Source organism: Ips typographus, linkage group LG3 (genome assembly GCF_016097725.1).
Source record: "Ips typographus isolate SLU linkage group LG3, UJ_Ityp_2.0, whole genome shotgun sequence".
Classification (NCBI taxonomy): Eukaryota; Metazoa; Arthropoda; class Insecta; order Coleoptera; family Curculionidae; genus Ips; species Ips typographus.
Window position 1 is genome coordinate 20,272,268 of NC_138424.1, and position 21,564 is coordinate 20,293,831.

Genomic DNA, 21,564 nt, shown 5'->3' on the forward strand with positions numbered 1-21,564 from the left:
TTTTGAGGTAGAGGGACGGTAAACGACTCAAAAATGCCGTTTTTACTCTCCTCTTTAAAGCGCTGTTCTCCAAAATCACATTTGGTGTACAGGATGAGTCAACAAAATGACGGTTTAAGTTTGGTCAGCCTGTATGCAGTTTCAGTGGGAATTGGTCGGTTTAAAGTCCAGATACGGTTTCCTTTACCTTTTTTACACAATTTTTATCTTGTGCACTTTTTCCATATCTCTACTAGTTTGGGAAATATTCTACAAAATCCATTTTGGGGGCCAGAAACCCCATTTTTCTGAAAATGTGCCTCAAAACTTTGACTGTTTACAACTCGGCTGTTTTTTGAGATATAAGATGGTGAACCACTCAAAAAATGCCATTTTTACTCTCCTTTTTAAAGTGGTGTACTCTAAAATCACTTTTGGTGTACAGGATGAGTCAACAAAGTAACGGTTTAAGTTTGGTCACCCTGTATGCAATTTCCATGGGAATTTGTCGGTTTAAAATCCAGATACAGTTTCCTTTACCTTTTTTACACAATTTTTATCTTGTGCACCTTTTCCCTAAACCTACTAGATTAGGAAATATTACACTAAATCCATTTTGGTGACCAGAAACCCCATTTTTCTGAAAAAGTGCCTCAAAACCTTACCTCTCTATAGTTCGACTGGTTTTTGAGGTAGAGGGACGGTAAACGACTCAAAAATGCCGTTTTTACTCTCCTCTTTAAAGCGCTGTTCTCCAAAATCACATTTGGTGTACAGGATGAGTCAACAAAATGACGGTTTAAGTTTGGTCAGCCTGTATGCAGTTTCAGTGGGAATTGGTCGGTTTAAAGTCCAGATACGGTTTCCTTTACCTTTTTTACACAATTTTTATCTTGTGCACTTTTTCCATATCTCTACTAGTTTGGGAAATATTCTACAAAATCCATTTTGGGGGCCAGAAACCCCATTTTTCTGAAAATGTGCCTCAAAACTTTGACTGTTTACAACTCGGCTGTTTTTTGAGATATAAGACGGTGAACCACTCAAAAAATGCCATTTTTACTCTCCTTTTTAAAGTGGTGTACTCTAAAATCACTTTTGGTGTACAGGATGAGTCAACAAAGTAACGGTTTAAGTTTGGTCACCCTGTATGCAATTTCCATGGGAATTTGTCGGTTTAAAATCCAGATACAGTTTCCTTTACCTTTTTTACACAATTTTTATCTTGTGCACCTTTTCCCTAAACCTACTAGATTAGGAAATATTACACTAAATCCATTTTGGTGACCAGAAACCCCATTTTTCTGAAAAAGTGCCTCAAAACCTTACCTCTCTATAGTTCGACTGGTTTTTGAGGTAGAGGGACGGTAAACGACTCAAAAATGCCGTTTTTACTCTCCTCTTTAAAGCGCTGTTCTCCAAAATCACATTTGGTGTACAGGATGAGTCAACAAAATGACGGTTTAAGTTTGGTCAGCCTGTATGCAGTTTCAGTGGGAATTGGTCGGTTTAAAGTCCAGATACGGTTTCCTTTACCTTTTTTACACAATTTTTATCTTGTGCACTTTTTCCATATCTCTACTAGTTTGGGAAATATTCTACAAAATCCATTTTGGGGGCCAGAAACCCCATTTTTCTGAAAATGTGCCTCAAAACTTTGACTGTTTACAACTCGGCTGTTTTTTGAGATATAAGACGGTGAACCACTCAAAAAATGCCATTTTTACTCTCCTTTTTAAAGTGGTGTACTCTAAAATCACTTTTGGTGTACAGGATGAGTCAACAAAGTAACGGTTTAAGTTTGGTCACCCTGTATGCAATTTCCATGGGAATTTGTCGGTTTAAAATCCAGATACAGTTTCCTTTACCTTTTTTACACAATTTTTATCTTGTGCACCTTTTCCCTAAACCTACTAGATTAGGAAATATTACACTAAATCCATTTTGGTGACCAGAAACCCCATTTTTCTGAAAAAGTGCCTCAAAACCTTACCTCTCTATAGTTCGACTGCTTTTTGAGGTAGAGGGACGGTAAACGACTCAAAAATGCCGTTTTTACTCTCCTTTTTAAAGCGGTGTACTCTAAAATCACTTTTGGCGTACAGGAGGAGTCAACAAAGTGACGGGTACAGTGTGGTCACCCTGTATGCAGTTTCAGTGGGAATTTGTCGGTTTAAAGTCCAGATACAGTTTCCTTTACCTTTTTTACACAATTTTTATCTTGTGCACTTTTTCCCTAAACCTACTAGATTAGGAAATATTCTACAAAATCCATTTTGGGGACCAGAAACACAATTTTTCTGAAAAAGTGCCTCAAAACTTTACCTCTCTATAGTTAGGCTGCTTTTTGAGGTACAGGGACAGTAAACCGCTCAAACAATGCCGTTTTTTCTCCTCTTTCAAGTGGTGTGCTCCAAAATCACCTTGGTAGTCTTTGTGTGTACAGGATGAGTCAAAAAACTGAAGGTTGTTACCTTGTACGCAGTTTCAGATGAGACCAGAAACTCCTATTTGTTTGAAAATATTGTTTCTACCAACCATTTGGACACTTGTTGACATTGAAAAACTCGCTTTTAGCGGCCGCTAGAGGGCGTCAAAATGAAGCGAGATATCTAGCTCAACCATTTTGACACTCTAAAGCTTTAGCTTTGAATAATCTTCTTTTCCTACACGTCAATGGATAGCCAATGACACAGGCTTTCCATTGATGTACAAAAGTTGGTTGGTTGGTGGTAAGGTTTAGCCAATAGAGGGCGTTAAATTCAAATGAGTTTTCCACGTCTACACCAATATAGGATAACTCTGTATATGTTTCACCAGTTTTTCTCCTAACTTACTGTATTGGTTTGTTTAAACTGCTTTAAATTTTGCCATTTTAGATTGCTATAACTTAAATTAAATTTTATATCCCGTTTTTAAATAATATTTATTTTTAGTGCACTCTTTCGTACAGTCTTAAATAACTTGCTTATTTTATATGTTTCTTTAAGATAATTATACGTCTATGGATTGCTATTGAAATGAGCTTTCCAAATCTACCACACCAGTTAGGTTGGTATCTTTGGATAGCTAGTAAAATAAGCTTTCAAAAAATATACTAACCTTTGGATCGGTAGGTTACACCGCTAGAGGGCTTCAAAGTTGATCCAAATAATTTTCAACATTTTTAGTGCAATTTCTCAACAATCTGAGCTTATTCGATGAGATGGTTCGACTTGCAACTTTTTTCTATCTTTTCTTTTTTCCAAAATTTCGAATTTTGGCATATTTTTTTAAGTGCAAAGCAGCGAAACTTTTGCCATAATTGAATCAACTTTCTGTCTCGTTAAGTTTTCGAGATCCTGTAAATTAACACACTTTTTTGGTTTTTACTACTCAATCAGTTGTATTACTCTGCGTTTTGGAAAAAAGTTCTTCTATATTAAATCAGACAAAGAGAACTTTAAATTTTTGAAGATTAGTCTAAAATTTACTTCGAACTTAGGGGTGATTGGAATAGCCAAAAACACCGGCGAGCAAATGGTGGAAAACGAAATATTACCCCAATGCTGGCTGCAGCTCACGCACAAACACGTGGAAAGACGCCTTTTGGTGGCCGAGGCTTGCACTCTTCTCATTCCATACGTATCGGTAAGTTACCCACTTAATTCCTCCTAAACACGCACTAAATCAGCTTAAAAACATTAGAGCCCAATCAGGAACTCGTTGATTCTCTCCATGTTACAACAAATGCTGGAGGACAAGGAGGAAATAGTCCGGGTGCAAATAGTCAAAGCTTTGGCGTTGTTGTTTTGTTATTGCCAAGACATTGACAAGTACACGCAATGCGAATTGTTGGCTTTGAATACTTTGAATGATCCCAGTAATGTAGTGTTTAATGCCACTGCTCAGATTTTGTTTCCTGTGCTAGCTAAATGGGCTTTCCAAGTTGGTAAGTTACTTTTTCTACGACTGTTTAATAATATCCGCGAGTAATGAGTTATTACTAAACTGGTAAATTGGCTAAAGCGGGTTTTACATCATAGTTTGATGTCAAAGAAATTGATTAAACTTTTCATAAAGCAACTTCCAACACTTAAAAAAGAAAAGTTCACTATTTTGTTTCTTTTACAGGAGGTTTAAAATTTCTTTTTCTTCAGATCCCAAAATGCTTTAATTACAGTAATAACAACCGCAGTTTCGGGCTTGATTGGCCGTAACTTTGTTTCTTGTTACAGTTACAAAAAACGTCAATTGTTAGCCCAGAAAGTTCTCTTTAAATCTTGTAACAACACTATTGACAGTAACACTCACTGGAACTGAGTTTCGTAACACAGAACTTTGGTAAATTAAATTAACATTGTTAAAACAAAGTTTGCCTGTTAAAAAATAAAAACACAGTAATATTTAGAGCGCTCCGACACTTTCACTAGTTCTAGAGGCTTCAGGCAATTTAAGACAATTTATGGAAAGTTTAGGGTACTTGTAAAGGCCTCTGGCAATTATTACAAGGTTTACAGTCGTTTACAGTAGTATTCAGAGAGCTCTGATACTTTTACAATACTTCTAGAGGCTTTTAGCAACTTAAAAGAATTCTTGGAAGGTTTAGGACACTTTAAAAACAATTCATAGTAAGCTTAAGAAGGTTTCAGAGGCCTCTGGCAATACAAAATGGCTGCCAGAGGTCTCTGGCACGTTAAAAACAATTCATAGTAAGCTTAAGAAGGTTTCAGAGGCCTCTGGCAATACAAAATGGCTGCTAGAGGCTTCTGGCACGTTAAAAACAATTCATAGTAAGCTTAAGAAGGTTTCAGAGGCCTCTGGCAATACAAAATGGCTGCTAGAGGCTTCTGGCACGTTAAAAACAATTCATAGTAAGCTTAAGAAGGTTTCAGAGGCCTCTGGCAATACAAAATGGCTGCTAAAGGCTTCTGGCACGTTAAAAACAATTCATAGTAAGCTTAAGAAGGTTTCAGAGGCATCTGGCAATACAAAATGGCTGCTAGAGGCTTCTGGCACGTTAAAAACAATTCATAGTAAGCTTAAGAAGGTTTCAGAGGCCTCTGGCAATACAAAATGGCTGTCAGAGGCCTCTGGCACGTTAAAAACAATTCATAGTAAGCTTAAGAAGGTTTCAGAGGCCTCTAGCTATACAAAATGGCTGCTAAAGGCTTCTGGCACGTTAAAAACAATTCATAGTAAGCTTAAGAAGGTTTCAGAGGCCTCTGGCAATACAAAATGGCTGCTAAAGGCTTCTGGCACGTTAAAAACAATTCATAGTAAGCTTAAGAAGGTTTCAGAGGCCTCTGGCAATACAAAATGGCTGTCAGAGGCCTCTGGCACGTTAAAAACAATTCATAGTAAGCTTAAGAAGGTTTCAGAGGCCTCTGGCAATACAAAATGGCTGTCAGAGGCCTCTGGCACGTTAAAAACAATTCATAGTAAGCTTAAGAAGGTTTCAGAGGCCTCTGGCAATACAAAATGACTGTCAAAGGCCTCTGGCACGTTAAAAACAATTCATAGTAAGCTTAAGAAGGTTTCAGAGGCCTCTGGCAATACAAAATGGCTGTCAGAGGCCTCTGGCACGTTAAAAACAATTCATAGTAAGCTTAAGAAGGTTTCAGAGGCCTCTAGCTATACAAAATGGCTGCTAAAGGCTTCTGGCACGTTAAAAACAATTCATAGTAAGCTTAAGAAGGTTTCAGAGGCCTCTGGCAATACAAAATGGCTGCTAAAGGCTTCTGGCACGTTAAAAACAATTCATAGTAAGCTTAAGAAGGTTTCAGAGGCCTCTGGCAATACAAAATGGCTGTCAGAGGCCTCTGGCACGTTAAAAACAATTCATAGTAAGCTTAAGAAGGTTTCAGAGGCCTCTGGCAATACAAAATGGCTGTCAGAGGCCTCTGGCACGTTAAAAACAATTCATAGTAAGCTTAAGAAGGTTTCAGAGGCCTCTGGCAATACAAAATGACTGTCAAAGGCCTCTGGCACGTTAAAAACAATTCATAGTAAGCTTAAGAAGGTTTCAGAGGCCTCTGGCAATACAAAATGGCTGCTAAAGGCTTCTGGCACGTTAAAAACAATTCATAGTAAGCTTAAGAAGGTTTCAGAGGCATCTGGCAATACAAAATGGCTGCTAGAGGCTTCTGGCACGTTAAAAACAATTCATAGTAAGCTTAAGAAGGTTTCAGAGGCCTCTGGCAATACAAAATGGCTGTCAGAGGCCTCTGGCACGTTAAAAACAATTCATAGTAAGCTTAAGAAGGTTTCAGAGGCCTCTGGCAATACAAAATGGCTGCTAGAGGCTTCTGGCACGTTAAAAACAATTCATAGTAAGCTTAAGAAGGTTCCAGAGGCCTCTGGCAATACAAAATGGCTGCCAGAGGTCTCTGGCACGTTAAAAACAATTCATAGTAAGCTTAAGAAGGTTTCAGAGGCCTCTGGCAATACAAAATGACTGTCAAAGGCCTCTGGCACGTTAAAAACAATTCATAGTAAGCTTAAGAAGGTTTCAGAGGCCTCTGGCAATACAAAATGGCTGCCAGAGGTCTCTGGCACGTTAAAAACAATTCATAGTAAGCTTAAGAAGGTTTCAGAGGCCTCTGGCAATACAAAATGGCTGCTAGAGGCTTCTGGCACGTTAAAAACAATTCATAGTAAGCTTAAGAAGGTTTCAGAGGCCTCTGGCAATACAAAATGACTGTCAAAGGCCTCTGGCACGTTAAAAACAATTCATAGTAAGCTTAAGAAAGTTTCAGAGGCCTCTGGCAATACAAAATGGCTGCTAGAGGCTTCTGGCACGTTAAAAACAATTCATAGTAAGCTTAAGAAGGTTTCAGAGGCCTCTGGCAATACAAAATGGCTGTCAGAGGTCTCTGGCACGTTAAAAACGATTCATAGTAAGCTTAAGAAGGTTTCAGAGGCCTCTGGCAATACAAAATGGCTGCTAGAGGCTTCTGGCACGTTAAAAACAATTCATAGTAAGCTTAAGAAGGTTTCAGAGGCATCTGGCAATACAAAATGGCTGCTAGAGGCTTCTGGCACGTTAAAAACAATTCATAGTAAGCTTAAGAAGGTTTCAGAGGCCTCTGGCAATACAAAATGGCTGTCAGAGGTCTCTGGCACGTTAAAAACAATTCATAGTAAGCTTAAGAAGGTTTCAGAGGCCTCTGGCAATTATTACAAGGTTTACAGTAGTATTTAGAGAGCTCTGACACTTTTGCAGTAGTTCTAGCAGCTTCTGGCAGTTTATAACAATTCCTGAAAGGTTTAGCGCTTTTTTAGAGGCCTCTGGATATTATTACAAGGTTTACAGTAGTATTCAGAGAGCTCTGGCTCTTTTGCAGTAGTTTTAGAGACTTTTGACAATTTAAAAAAAATTTTGGATACTCTTTGTCTAAATAAATGCAGCCACATGAATTTTTTCAAAGAAAACTTTCATGTTTCTGACTGTCTGTGGTTAATTCATTATCAAAAACAGAAAAATGAATTTTAATATCAAAATATAAAGTCCTCCAAGAAGTTCATGAATTTGACTCGTAAACTTGAATTAAAGTGTTCAATTACTTTGATTTACAACTTTTGGTGTTAACCCGCTTAATAGCTATCAGTGTCTCTGTGTCTTATTATAATGTTTCTTTATTGGTGTAGGGTATCTAAGTTCAAGCTTATTGCAAAAATTACTGCACAAACTGAATGATTACATCAAAAAACTGGAGTCTCACGTTAAGGTTAGTCAGGAAGTGGATGGAATATGTCGTATTTTGACCGTAATCGACTATTTACTACCGTTTCTTTTAACTGCGATGGCTTATTACGAGGACGTTACCAGTAACATTGAAAAGGAGGTTGTTATTTCACTAAGTACGTATGTTTACCTACATTTTCGTGGCTTCTAAGCAAAGGAAAATTAATTTTAGGATCGGATTTTAGCGCTTTATACTGCGACAGTTTGGTTAATCCTGAGAATTTTATCAAGTCAGATTTGTACATAGGAACTGTGCTGCACGAGTTTGATAAGTATATTTCCGACAATCCTAATGTGTCTTGGGCTATTATGGACTGGATGATCGATGAAATGTAAGTAGTTTTATTTTTCTTAATACACACGGTGTCCTGAAATTAGTCTGCCATACGTTAACTATGCATAAGTTAGAGCAAATTTGTTTGAAAATTACAAAATGACACAAAAATGTTTTTCCCGACCGAAATATTTTTTTTTTCACCTTTTAAGACTTAAAAGTTGTGTTTTTAGTTGCCATATCTAAAAAAAGATTGGAAGAAATACGTGGTGGTATAAATTTGTGATTTATGTCAAGCTGTCCCGTAATAATGTTTTCTTAAAATAGGGTTAGCTATTTAGTTCAAATGAACAGAGTTTACGAGAATTCGTAAAGTGTCGCTTTTGCTCGAATGTTGGTTGATTATAGAGTACAAATAACGTTGTGTTTCTATCGTTTGTGGTGTTCGGTTTTGATTTGGATTTATAGAACTTATAGTCAACTATGAAAAATATCCCATTCTGTGAAACGTTTACTTTTAACTGATTTTTACTAACCTAAGGAAAGTTAAAAAGAAGAATTAAGTTGTTTTGCGTGAAAAAAGAAGAGCCGAAGAACGTGTTAAAATGATTGACCTGGCTAGTTGCCCAGAAATGTAAAAAGAGGATTAATTAATCGATTTCCAAGTCAAACTTGTTTTAGATAAGAATTAAGAAGTTATTTTAGCGCGAAAAAATGTGTTAAAATGATTGAGCTGGCTAATTGCCCAGAATGTTAGAAAGAAGACTGAATGAAGCAAAACATTTTTTAAAGAAGAATTAAATTCCTTCAGTGTCAAAAAAGAAGAGCGGAAGAATGTGTGATCTGGCTAATTGCCCAGGAATTTAGAAAAAAGTAATGATGGTCGATAATTTACCGGTAAGGTAAAGAAAAATTCAGTGTGACAGGAAAGTTTACCAATTTTACAAGTAAATTTTAATTTGACCAGTAAATTTATGGGTCTAATTGAAATATATTATTTCCCTGTCATGGGGCTGTCATTAAAGTAATTTTTGGTGAATATTGTCAAAATAAAATCCTGAAAAAGAAAAATAAAAAGCTGTTTTGACTTGTTATTTATTGTTTCAGAGATTTTGGTTCATCAGTAATAAAATAAATGAAGTAAAATTATCAAACTAACTATCATAAATCTCAGAAACAGGTCTTGTTTTGAAAACTGTGTTAAGTTGTGTTAATTCTTGCAAATTCTAGGCCTATTTTGACATTAGTGATATCACCTGGTTTTTGGAGGATAATTTAGCTAGGCAGTCACGTGACCACTGTCATAAATATCAGAAACACGTTTCGTATCGAATACTACAAGAAAACTTTTCTAAACCTTGATTTTTGTAACAATCAGAGACAAAATTGCTTGACAAACCCACTTGGAGTAAGAAAATGACTGTTTTAAGCACATTTTTTGAATCCTCATTAAATTTCCCATCCAACAACATGCAAAAACACTAAAAAATTTGGTACAGTCAGGGAGAAGAGTGTTGTCAAAGTTTGAACTAACAGAAACACAATTTAAAGGGACAGTCAGAGACAAAATCACCTTTAAAACCCCCTTGGAGTAAGAAAATTACTGTTTTAAGCACAGTTTTGAAATACTCATTAAATTTCCTATCCAACAACATGAAAAAACATTACAAAATTTGGTACAGTCAGGGAGAAAAGCGGTGTCAAAGTTTGAACTGTTAGAAACACAGTTTGAAAGGACCGTCGGAGACAAAATCGCCTGTAAAACCCACTATGAGTAAGAAAATGACTGTTTTAAGCACATTTTTGAAATCCTCATTAAATTTCCCATCCAACGACATGAAAAAACACTAAAAAATTTGGTACAGTCAGGGAGAAGAGTGTTGTCAAAGTTTGAACTAACAGAAACACAATTTAAAGGGACAGTCAGAGACAAAATCACCTTTAAAACCCCCTTGGAGTAAGAAAATTACTGTTTTAAGCACAGTTTTGAATTCCTCATTAAATTTTCCATCCAACGACATGAAAAAACAAAAAAATTTGATATAGTCAGGGAGAAAAACGTTGTCAAAGTTTGAACTGTTAGAAACACAGTTTGAAAGGACCGTCGGAGACAAAATCGCCTGTAAAACCCACTATGAGTAAGAAAATGACTGTTTTAAGCACATTTTTGAAATCCTCATTAAATTTCCCATCCAACGACATGAAAAAACACTAAAAAATTTGGTACAGTCAGGGAGAAGAGTGTTGTCAAAGTTTGAACTAACAGAAACACAATTTAAAGGGACAGTCAGAGACAAAATCACCTTTAAAACCCCCTTGGAGTAAGAAAATTACTGTTTTAAGCACAGTTTTGAATTCCTCATTAAATTTTCCATCCAACGACATGAAAAAACACAAAAAAATCTGGTATAGTCAGGGAGAAAAACGTTGTCAAAGTTTGAACTGTTAGAAACAGTTTGAAAGGACAGTCAGAGACAAAATCGCCTGTAAAACCCACTATGAGTAAGAAAATGACTGTTTTAAGCACATTTTTGAGATTCTCATTAAATTTCCCATCCAACAACATGCAAAAACACTAAAAAATTTGGTACAGTCAGGGAGAAGAGTGTTGTCAAAGTTTGAACTAACAGAAACACAATTTAAAGGGACAGTCAGAGACAAAATCACCTTTAAAACCCCCTTGGAGTAAGAAAATTACTGTTTTAAGCACAGTTTTGAAATACTCATTAAATTTCCTATCCAACAACATGAAAAAACATTACAAAATTTGGTACAGTCAGGGAGAAAAGCGGTGTCAAAGTTTGAACTAACAGAAACACAATTTAAAGGGACAGTCAGAGACAAAATCACCTTTAAAACCCCCTTGGAGTAAGAAAATTACTGTTTTAAGCACAGTTTTGAATTCCTCATTAAATTTTCCATCCAACGACATGAAAAAACAAAAAAATCTGGTATAGTCAGGGAGAAAAACGTTGTCAAAGTTTGAACTGTTAGAAACACAGTTTGAAAGGACAGTCAGAGACAAAATCGCCTGTAAAACCCACTATGAGTAAGAAAATGACTGTTTTAAGCACATTTTTGAGATTCTCATTAAATTTCCCATCCAACAACATGCAAAAACACTAAAAAATTTGGTACAGTCAGGGAGAAGAGTGTTGTCAAAGTTTGAACTAACAGAAACACAATTTAAAGGGACAGTCAGAGACAAAATCACCTTTAAAACCCCCTTGGAGTAAGAAAATTACTGTTTTAAGCACAGTTTTGAAATACTCATTAAATTTCCTATCCAACAACATGAAAAAACATTACAAAATTTGGTACAGTCAGGGAGAAAAGCGGTGTCAAAGTTTGAACTAACAGAAACACAATTTAAAGGGACAGTCAGAGACAAAATCACCTTTAAAACCCCCTTGGAGTAAGAAAATTACTGTTTTAAGCACAGTTTTGAATTCCTCATTAAATTTTCCATCCAACGACATGAAAAAACAAAAAAATTTGATATAGTCAGGGAGAAAAACGTTGTCAAAGTTTGAACTGTTAGAAACACAGTTTGAAAGGACCGTCGGAGACAAAATCGCCTGTAAAACCCACTATGAGTAAGAAAATGACTGTTTTAAGCACATTTTTGAAATCCTCATTAAATTTCCCATCCAACGACATGAAAAAACACTAAAAAATTTGGTACAGTCAGGGAGAAGAGTGTTGTCAAAGTTTGAACTAACAGAAATACAATTTAAAGGGACAGTCAGAGACAAAATCACCTTTAAAACCCCCTTGGAGTAAGAAAATTACTGTTTTAGAAAGAGGACTAAATGAATGATCTTAAAGTCAAACATATTTTACAGAAAAAAAGAGCGGAAGAACATGTTGACATGGTTGAGCTGGCTACTTGCTCAGAAATTTAAAAAGAAGTCTGAATAATTGATTTTAAAACCCAAAGAAGAATGTTTTAGCGTCTGAAAATGACGGAAAACTTGTTGAAATGATTGAGTTGGCTAATTTCCCAGGAATTTAGAACGAAGACTAAAATGATCAATTTCCAAGTCAAACATGCGATAGAAAAGATTTATTTAATTTGTCAGAAAATTCAAGATTGGCTAATTTCTCAGAAATTTGAAGCCTAAAAGCAATCAATTGATTTCAAACACAAACAGCGGAAGAATATGTTGAAATGATGGCTAATTGCCAGGAAATATATAAATAGAAGACCCGGGAGTATTCTCGAAACATATTTTGTCTTTCTTTATAACGAAAATCAAACAAGTATTCCTAAATATATTATCAATTATTGTCTGAAATTAGTTCAGTTTCTTGCCTGAACTCTAAATCATGTTGGAAACAGTATGTAAACTGTCTAATTTTGACTCGGTAAACTCGGTTAAACCTGTTGAAAACGTTTAAAAATGCCTAACAAGAGTTTATAAACTGGTTGGCCAAATATCTAAAATTGGAGAACTTCAGTTATTTTTAAAATAATATTTCCTAAATTCACCTTTTTTATATCATTCTACATATAATTTTACTACTTATTTCCTGTAAACTTCTGACGTATATAGGGACTGTTTTATTATTGTAAAAAACACGGTAATTTCGAGCCATTCTCAGTTAATCGTACTGGAATATTATTTGCAGGATACCCGATCTACTAAACAATTTAAACCACATCGAACTGAGTCAACATTCAGTGTTGGACGGGTTTCTCAACCTATTCGCGCACATTTCCATCGCCTTCGGCCCCAGTTTCACCAAATACAAAATGCGGCCCATCATACAGAAGAAAATTCAAAACTTGGAGCAAGTTATCAGCAGTTTCAATCAGTTTTGTCCCAGTTTGAACGTGATACCGATCTACGTTACCGTATTGAGACTTGGTAAGGATTTCGATGAAATATCGAGCGTGTTGAAGAAGTTTCTGTGCGCTTTGCCTTTGTGCGGTAGCCCTCTGGATTGTTTGGAAGTTACTATCAGGAAACTGTGTGAATCTGGATTGCAAGTAAGTAGTTCTCGTTATTTTATTTTAAAATTACGATTTTATCGAGTGATGTCTTGAATTGTACTACACCATTTAAACATGTAGTTTAGAAAATATCACTTGGATTTTAAAAATATAAGTTGGATTTCAGAATCTATAACTTGTATTTCATTATCGTAAATTTGGTTTTAGAAAACGTAAGTTGTATTTCAGATTCGTCACTTGTATTTCAGAAAAGGTCACTTGTATTTTAGAACGCGTTATTTCAATTTCAGATTTTTTTGTGTTTCTATGTGGTTATTAGTTTATTGTTTTTTTTTTAATATCACTTCAAGCAAAAAAACCCGCCCATCGAGAGTATTAATTTATATAAAATATACAGGGTGTCCCATAACTATATGACAATCTCTCGGGGGCATTCAGGGGAGGTCAAAATAATACGATTTGTTCATATAATTTTTTTTTAAAGTCACTCTTAAGGGAAATATTGAGCCCCAAAGAACTGCCTTCCAATTAACGTTTTTGACCGTAACTTTTGAAACACTTTGTATATTGTAATGATTATTGGGTTTAATGTTTTATCGAAAGAGACCTTCTATTTGACATGAAAACCAGGTATCTCGTCTTCGAAAGGCAGGAACTAACTGGACCTAAGACACAATTTGCTTAAACTTTGACAGCGGTCATTATTTTCAGCTTCAAACGCCATTAATGGATACTCTTGACATTTTTATCGAAAAATTGTACTCTTCCTTTATTTCGATAAAATAAACGGTTTTCGAGATAAATCGATTTTTCATTGAACTGCTTAAACCACAATGTTATTAAAAATATTCGTTAAACTATTTACTTTTTTTGCTCAACTTTAATTTTCCAAATTACAAATGACCACGTCTAAAATCCAACTGCTCTTTTCTATAATACAAGTGACTAATCTGAAATACAAATTGCAATTTCGAAAATCAAAGTTATTATTCTAAAATTGAAAGTACCTTTTCTGAAATACAAGTGATATTTTTTAAATCCATATTATGGTTTCTAAAATTCAGCTGACGCTTTCTAAACTACATGTGTAAATGGTGTAGATTACCTCACCTGACCTTATTTACTAATTTCAAATTGGAGAACACGAATCTGACGTCCATTTTGCTCTAACTGCGTTCTCGAGATATTCATGAAAATATCAAAAAAAAAAAAAATCAACTTTGACGCCCTCTAGCGACCAAACGGTACCACTTAGCCTAGTCCGGTCAACGTCACGTGATAGCTCCATTTATTAGCTTTATTTTGTTATATGATGTGTCGATACAGTATGTTTCAAATAAGCGAGTTATGGACGATTTTTTGGAAAAGTGCACTAAAATTTGTGATTTTTGAACCTACTATACTAACAGCGGCCATATTGGATTTTGCTCAATCAAAGTGACCTTTTTTTACTAATTTCAAACTGGGGAACAAGAATCTGACGTCCATTTTGCTCTAACTGGAGCGTTTTCTTAGATAACCTTGAAGTTATGGCAATTTTGACAGTTTTTAGGGCGTGGCACCCTTAAAAAATTACATTTTGACAAATGACATTTTACGTCACATTTTTACCGTTAGCCTAAAGCTGTCTAGGCTGCCAAAGATAATTTTCAAAAATTGAAAAAATTTTCGAAAAAATCCACGGGGTACCCCCTGTAAAAAAAGTCAAAAATTCAGTTTTTTATTTTTCAAGGTCAAACGGTGCGCTGTACATAAAATCGTTATATTTAGTACAAGTTGCCTCCCTTCGGGGTATATACGAGGTACAAATTTTACATCCCTAACTTGAACCGTTTTCGAGATATTCATGAAAATATCCAAAAAAAAATAGTCAACTTTGACGCCCTCTAGCGTCCAAACGGTACTACCTAGCCTAGTCCGGTCAACGTCACGTGATAGCCCCATTTATTAGCTTTATTTTGTTATATGATGTGTCGATACAGAATGTTTCAAATAAGCGAGTTATGGACGATTTTTTTGGAAAAGTGCACTAAAATTTGTGATTTTTGAACCTACTATACTAACAGCGGCCATATTGGATTTTGCTCAATCAAAGTGACCTTTTTTTACTAATTTCAAACTGGGGAACACGAATCTGTCGTCAATTTTGCTCTAACTGGAACATTTTCTTAGATAACCTTGAAGTTATGGCAATTTTGACAGCTTTTAGGGCGTGGCACCCTTAAAAAATTACATTTTGACAAATGACATTTTACGTCACATTTTTACCGTTAGCCTAAAGCTGTCTAGGCTGCCAAAGATAATTTTCAAAAATTGAAAAAATTTTCGAAAAAATCCACGGGGTACCCCCTGTAAAAAAAGTCAAAAATTCAGTTTTTTATTTTTCAAGGTCAAACGGTGCGCTGTACATAAAATCGTTATATTTAGTACAAGTTGCCTCCCTTCGGGGTATATACGAGGTAAAAATTTCACATCCCTAACTTGAACCGTTTTCGAGATATTCATGAAAATATCAAAAAAAAAAAATCAACTTTGACGCCCTCTAGCGACCAAACGGTACCACTTAGCCTAGTCCGGTCAACGTCACGTGATAGCCCCATTTATTAGCTTTATTTTGTTATATGATGTGTCGATACAGAATGTTTCAAATAAGCGAGTTATGAACGATTTTTTGGAAAAGTGCACTAAAATTTGTGATTTTTGAACCTACTATACTAACAGCGGCCATATTGGATTTTGCTCAATCAAAGTGACCTTTTTTTACTAATTTCAAACTGGGGAACAAGAATCTGACGTCCATTTTGCTCTAACTGGAACGTTTTCTTAGATAACCTTGAAGTTATGGCAATTTTGACAGTTTTTAGGGCGTGGCACCCTTAAAAAATGACATTTTGACAAATGACATTTTACGTCACATTTTTACCGTTAGCCTAAAGCTGTCTAGGCTGCCAAAGATAATTTTCAAAAATTGAAAAAAATTTCGAAAAAATCCACGGGGTACCTCTTGTAAAAAAAGTAAAAAATTCAGTTTTTTATTTCTCAAGGTCAAACGGTGCGCTGTACATAAAATCGTTATATTTAGTACAAGTTGCCTCCCTTCGGGGTATATACGAGGTAAAAATTTCACATCTCTAACTTGAACCGTTTTCGAGATATTCATGAAAATACCCAAAAAAAAATAGTCAACTTTGACGCCCTCTAGCGGCCAAACGGTACCACTTAGCCTAGTCCGGTCAACGTCACGTGATTTTATTTTGTTATATGATGTGTCGATACAGTATGTTTCAAATAAGCGAGTTACGGTCGATTTTTTGGAAAAGTGCACTAAAATTTGTGATTTTTGAACCTACTATACTAACAGCGGCCATATTGGATTTTGCTCAATCAAAGTGACCTTTTTTTACTAATTTCAAACTGGGGAACAAGAATCTGACGTCCATTTTGCTCTAACTGGAACGTTTTCTTAGATAACCTTGAAGTTATGGCAATTTTGACAGCTTTTAGGGCGTGGCACCCTTAAAAAATTACATTTTGACAAATGACATTTTACGTCACATTTTTACCGTTAGCCTAAAGCTGTCTAGGCTGCCAAAGATAATTTTCAAAAATTGAAAAAAATTTCGGAAAAATCCACGGGGTACCCCCTGTAAAAAAAGTCAAAAATTCAGTTTTTTATTTTTTAAGGTCAAACGGTGCGCTGTACATAAAATCGTTTTATTTAGTACAAGTTGCCTCCCTTCGGGGTATATACGAGGTAAAAATTTCACATCCCTAACTTGAACCGTTTTCGAGATATTCATGAAAATATCAAAAAAAAAATAATCAACTTTGACGCCCTCTAGCGACCAAACGGTACCACTTAGCCTAGTCCGGTCAACGTCACGTGATAGCCCCATTTATTAGCTTTATTTTGTTATATGATGTGTCGATACAGAATGTTTCAAATAAGCGAGTTATGGACGATTTTTTGGAAAAGTGCACAAAAATTTGACTAAAATTTGGGATTTTTGAACCTACTATACTAACAGCGGCCATATTGGATTTTGCTCAATTAAAGTGACCTTTTTTTACTAATTTCAAACTGGGGAACAAGAATCTGACGTCCATTTTGCTCTAACTGGAACGGTTTCTTAGATAACCTTGAAGTTATGGCAATTTTGACAGTTTTTAGGGCGTTATTCGTTTCCACGCTCCATGGAGCGAGCAGAGCTGTTTTGACGTCACAATGACGTAATTTGGCAATTGGCCAAGTTAGGGTTTTGCCAAATTACGTCATCGTGACGTCAAGAACCCTCTGCTCGCTCCATGGAGCTTGAAAACGAATGCGGCTTTCTGGCAATTCAAACTTTGACACGCTTTTATTTTTGACTGTACTAAATTTTGTAGGTTATTGAATAGGAAATTTAATGAGGATTCCAAAAAAGGGCTTAGAACTGTAATTTTCTCACTCCAAGTAGGTTTTACAGGCAATTTTATCCCTGACTGCCTTTTCAAACCGCGTTTGAAGCCAAAATTTAGCAGTTCAGATTTTGACACCGCTTTTCTACCTGACTGTACCAAATTTTGTAGTGTTTTTCGGGTCATTAAATAGGAAATCTAATGAGGATTCCAAAAATCTGCTTAAAACAGATTGTAATTTTCTGTGGGTCACGTGACTGCCTAAATTAACCTCGAAAATCAAATTTGTCTAGATTCTGCAAGAATTAAAGTTTAACACGGTAATTAAAACGAGACGTGTTTCTTAGATTTATGACAGTTATTTTAACAATTATCACGTGACCGTTTAGCTAAATAGTGTACTAAAACCACGTGATAATTGTCACTAACGTCAAACTGTGCTAAAAGGTGAAAAAATGGAGGTTTAGAAAAGTTTCCTTGTAGCATTTGATATGAAACGTGTTTCTGAGATTTATAACAGATATTTTGACTGTTATTGTCACGTGACTGCCTAGCTAAATTATCTTCTAAAACCACGTGATATCTGTCACGAATATTAAAACTTTGTATTTTTGAAGTATATGGTTTCTACAGCAAATTGGCAGTATTTTTCAATGTAGATGATTTAATTAAATTAATAATTAATAATTTTTTTAAATTAATAATTTTTCTGATCGAACGACTAGACTAAACAAGGAAAAAGTCAATGACAGTTGTCAAAGTTGTAATAAACATTAAACAAATAAGCATTAAAACATCATCAAACACAGCCTATAGTATAGGTTTTCTATCGATTATTATTTATTATTATTATTAGTTATCGATTTTCTATTCGTCTACTAAAGTATGCGTTTACACCACTTCACAGAGCAATGATTTGTATCAAAATGCCTTGCGTTTTGAACTTAAAATAGTTACAGGTACACATTTCCAAGAGTACCAAACCAAAAGTGAACTAGCTTAATACACCACTCTTTACACCGAAAAGGCTAGAACTTTGATTCGAATATGGTTCGGGGTAAAACAATTGTGTCATTTTTTTTCTTGTTTACAATATTTTGCTACAGTTTTAAGTCTAACTTTTACCATTTGCTTTTGTCAATAAGCAAAACTTGAATTTTCAGACGAAAAAGTACAATTTGATTGATTTGCAGGACTTGGTGGTGGATAGTTTATGGTCTGGTGTGGTGCATCAACGACCTTTAGTAAAAGTGGCCGCGGCCAATTTGTTTTACTCCATTATTGGATTCTGCAACGAGGAACTTTTGAAGTCGAAAGTGATTGGCGCTATTGTGACTTTAGCTAGCGACAGTGATTGGTAAGTTGAATAGTAACAGTAAGTTATTCTAGCAAAATTGTTAATAGACAGTTTTCGTTACGAATTAAATATTAATCCTTTTAACGCTATTTGGTACAATTATGAAATGTCAATTACCGTTCCGTTGGCTCGACTGTCAATTTGCTGGACGCATTTGATAATTTTTCCTCAACAGTCAATCGATCTTTTACGGTGTATTTATCATAAAATAAACGGTTTGTTTCGTTTTCTGGGTTCCAGTGGATGAAATAAACGAATTCCAAAAACAACAAGTCAAATTGGGTTAAATTGAAACAATTTTTACTTTCTAACAAACATTAAGGTATTTTCTTAGTTTTTTATATTCAATCACGCTCAGATTAGGAAGTGACTGAAACTAAATAATAAACACAGAAAGTGAGAGTGAACTATAAGAAAATACCGAGTTTGAGATCAGATTTCTGAGTTCCGCTTTTACAGTAATTGCCTTCTTCAAGTCTCATTCTGTCGGTTGACTTTTTTTAGTCTCGTGAGAACCGCCACCATTCCAGTTTTGGGACGTTTGATTACCAATTGCGGTCCAAAGGAAATCCACGACAAAGCTTACATGCAATTGCAAACGTTTGCGAATGACGTTAGCTTGAAGGAGAACCACACGTTTTCCCGGCAACTGGTCGTTACTTTTGGAAATATTTTTGTCAGCAGCGGCAGCACTTTTAGAAATGACGGTAGGTAAACAGTCTTTTTATGGTCAAATTTGATGTCTCTTCTCAACGAGCCTATTAGGATTATTGATTTTCCTATATTGATTTTTCAAACAATTGTTGCACTAAAGTGAAAAAATTTCACAATAAACTGTCCACCGGGACAGTGATTTTTAAAACCTCGCCATTTCGAAACGATTTCAATGCGGTTCGGACTGTCATTGGGCTTGGTTTATTGATGTAAAAAAACTTTTGCTTTAATGCGCTCTAACTGCCTTATACAGGGTGTAAAAGAAGTGCTTGCGAAAGAGTGAAATTTTCAGGTAGTCCCCAATTGACCAATATTTTTTTTTTTGGATAAGAAAGTGTTTGTTAGGTCAATATCTCGGAACGTTTTTGGGCGTTTCCCAATTAACGTCCCATATCTCAAGAAATATTGATTTATCCGAAAAATACGACATTCTTGACATCTTCAGGTTTTGCAAAGTCACAGTCACAGCAAATTGTATTTGAAGTCACGTTTACACAAAATCAACATTTTTCCACCTTTTTTTTATAAAAAAAAACTTAAAAAAACCCTTAAGACCACACTTAAGACAGACTGGAATTTGAAAATGCCTAAAACACTGAAGATTTCAACTTAATTTTAACTTTACCATCCTAAAACGTAAGGAGTTGCTAAGACTCTCCTTCAGCAAATCAAAGTAAGCTAAAAACTCAAAAAATTGAATTTTTATAAAAATCATATAAAGAGAGAAAGAAAGAGTCTCTTCTGGGTACGTATTCTTGAAATGAAGGAAGGGAGTTATCAAGAGAAAGACCTGTAGAATGTGACAAGAAGCCGCGATTGTCAGCGTCTTCTGTCACATTCTATTAACAAATCTCTTGAAAATTCCATTCTCTGCTTTCAAGAATTAAGGGCCTGTTGCGTTAAAAATGTTCACTTTTTACTGACTTCATCAAAAACAGTAACAAAATTGGCACAATATGTCCAGGCAATAGATTTTATGAAGTTAATAGTCGTTTTTCTTTCTAATGATTCAAATGTCACGTGACCTCTGTGTAATTTTGCAACCATGGTGTCATGTGATTTTTAAATCATATAACGCGTTTCAATCTAAACCTCTGCATCTGTTTTGTTCTATCTCATTCGGGTTAGGTTAGAGCAAATCTTACAATTTTTTCTTGTATTCTAATAGAATAGACTGTTTTGAATCTAACCTTAAAATTTGATGGTGTTGAAATGACTTAGAGCCCCAAAAAGGTGGCAAAAACCAAAAGTGGCGCAGTCGGGCGGATTTTTCTGTGTTTGCGTGAGTTTACACGGTTGATTTTCGTTGCGCCGGTTTTGTTTACTTTATTCCTGCCAGACGCAGTCGTTAAAGGTTAGGTTAGAGCAAATCTTGCAATTTTCTCTTGTATTCTGATAGAATAGACTATTTTGAATCTAACCTTCAAATTTGAATGAGATGAAATGACTTAAAGCCCCAAAAATTTGGCAAAAACCAAAAGTGGCGCAGTCGGACGGATTTTTCTGTGTTTGCGTTGGTTTACGCGGTTGATTTTAGTTGCGCCGACTTCGTTTACTTTATTTCTGCTAGACGCAGTCGTTAAAGGTTAGGTTAGAGCAAATCTTGCAATTTTCCCTTGTACTCTAATAGAATAGACTATTTTGAATCTAACCTTACAGTTTGAATGAGTTAAAATGACTTAGAGCCGCAAAAAGTTGGCAAAAACCAAAAGTGGCGCAGTCGGACGGATTTTTCTGTGTTTGTGTTGGTTTACGCGGTTGATTTTAGTTGCGCCGGTCTCATTTACTTTATTTCTGCTAGACGCAGTCGTTAAAGGTTAGGTTAGAGCAAATCTTGCAATTTTTCCTTATATTCTAATAGAATAGACTGTTTTGAATCTAACCTTAAAATTTGATGGTGTTGAAATGACTTAGAGCCCCAAAAAGGTGGCAAAAACCAAAAGTTGCGCAGTCGGACGGATTTTTCTGTGTTTGCGTTGGTTTACGCGGTTGATTTTAGTTGCGCCGGCTTCGTTTACTTTATTTCTGCTAGACGCAGTCGTTAAAGGTTAGGTTAGAGCAAATCTTGCAATTTTTCCTTGTACTCTAATAGAATAGACTATTTTGAATCTAACCTTACAGTTTGAATGAGTTAAAATGACTTAGAGCCCCAAAAAGTT

The 21,564-nt window shown here is 35.4% G+C and overlaps 1 protein-coding gene across 3 annotated transcripts in view; it reads left to right on the top strand.

Annotated features, from left to right (window-relative positions):
• LOC145726903 (RAB11-binding protein RELCH homolog) overlaps positions 1 to 21,564 on the top strand; it is a 51,958-nt gene that overhangs the window by 19,653 nt on the left and 10,741 nt on the right. For all 3 annotated transcript variants that reach the window (XR_014177738.1, XR_014177739.1, XM_081976185.1), the window contains exons 8-14: positions 3,464 to 3,609; positions 3,667 to 3,910; positions 7,609 to 7,821; positions 7,878 to 8,037; positions 12,612 to 12,972; positions 18,528 to 18,691; positions 19,196 to 19,398. Coding sequence is in view for 1 of the 3 variants with exons in the window: in XM_081976185.1 (XP_081832311.1) it covers positions 3,464 to 3,609; positions 3,667 to 3,910; positions 7,609 to 7,821; positions 7,878 to 8,037; positions 12,612 to 12,972; positions 18,528 to 18,691; positions 19,196 to 19,398 (1,491 nt within the window). In the remaining 2 variants the exon portion in view is untranslated. The remainder of the gene's footprint in view (positions 1 to 3,463; positions 3,610 to 3,666; positions 3,911 to 7,608; positions 7,822 to 7,877; positions 8,038 to 12,611; positions 12,973 to 18,527; positions 18,692 to 19,195; positions 19,399 to 21,564) is intronic.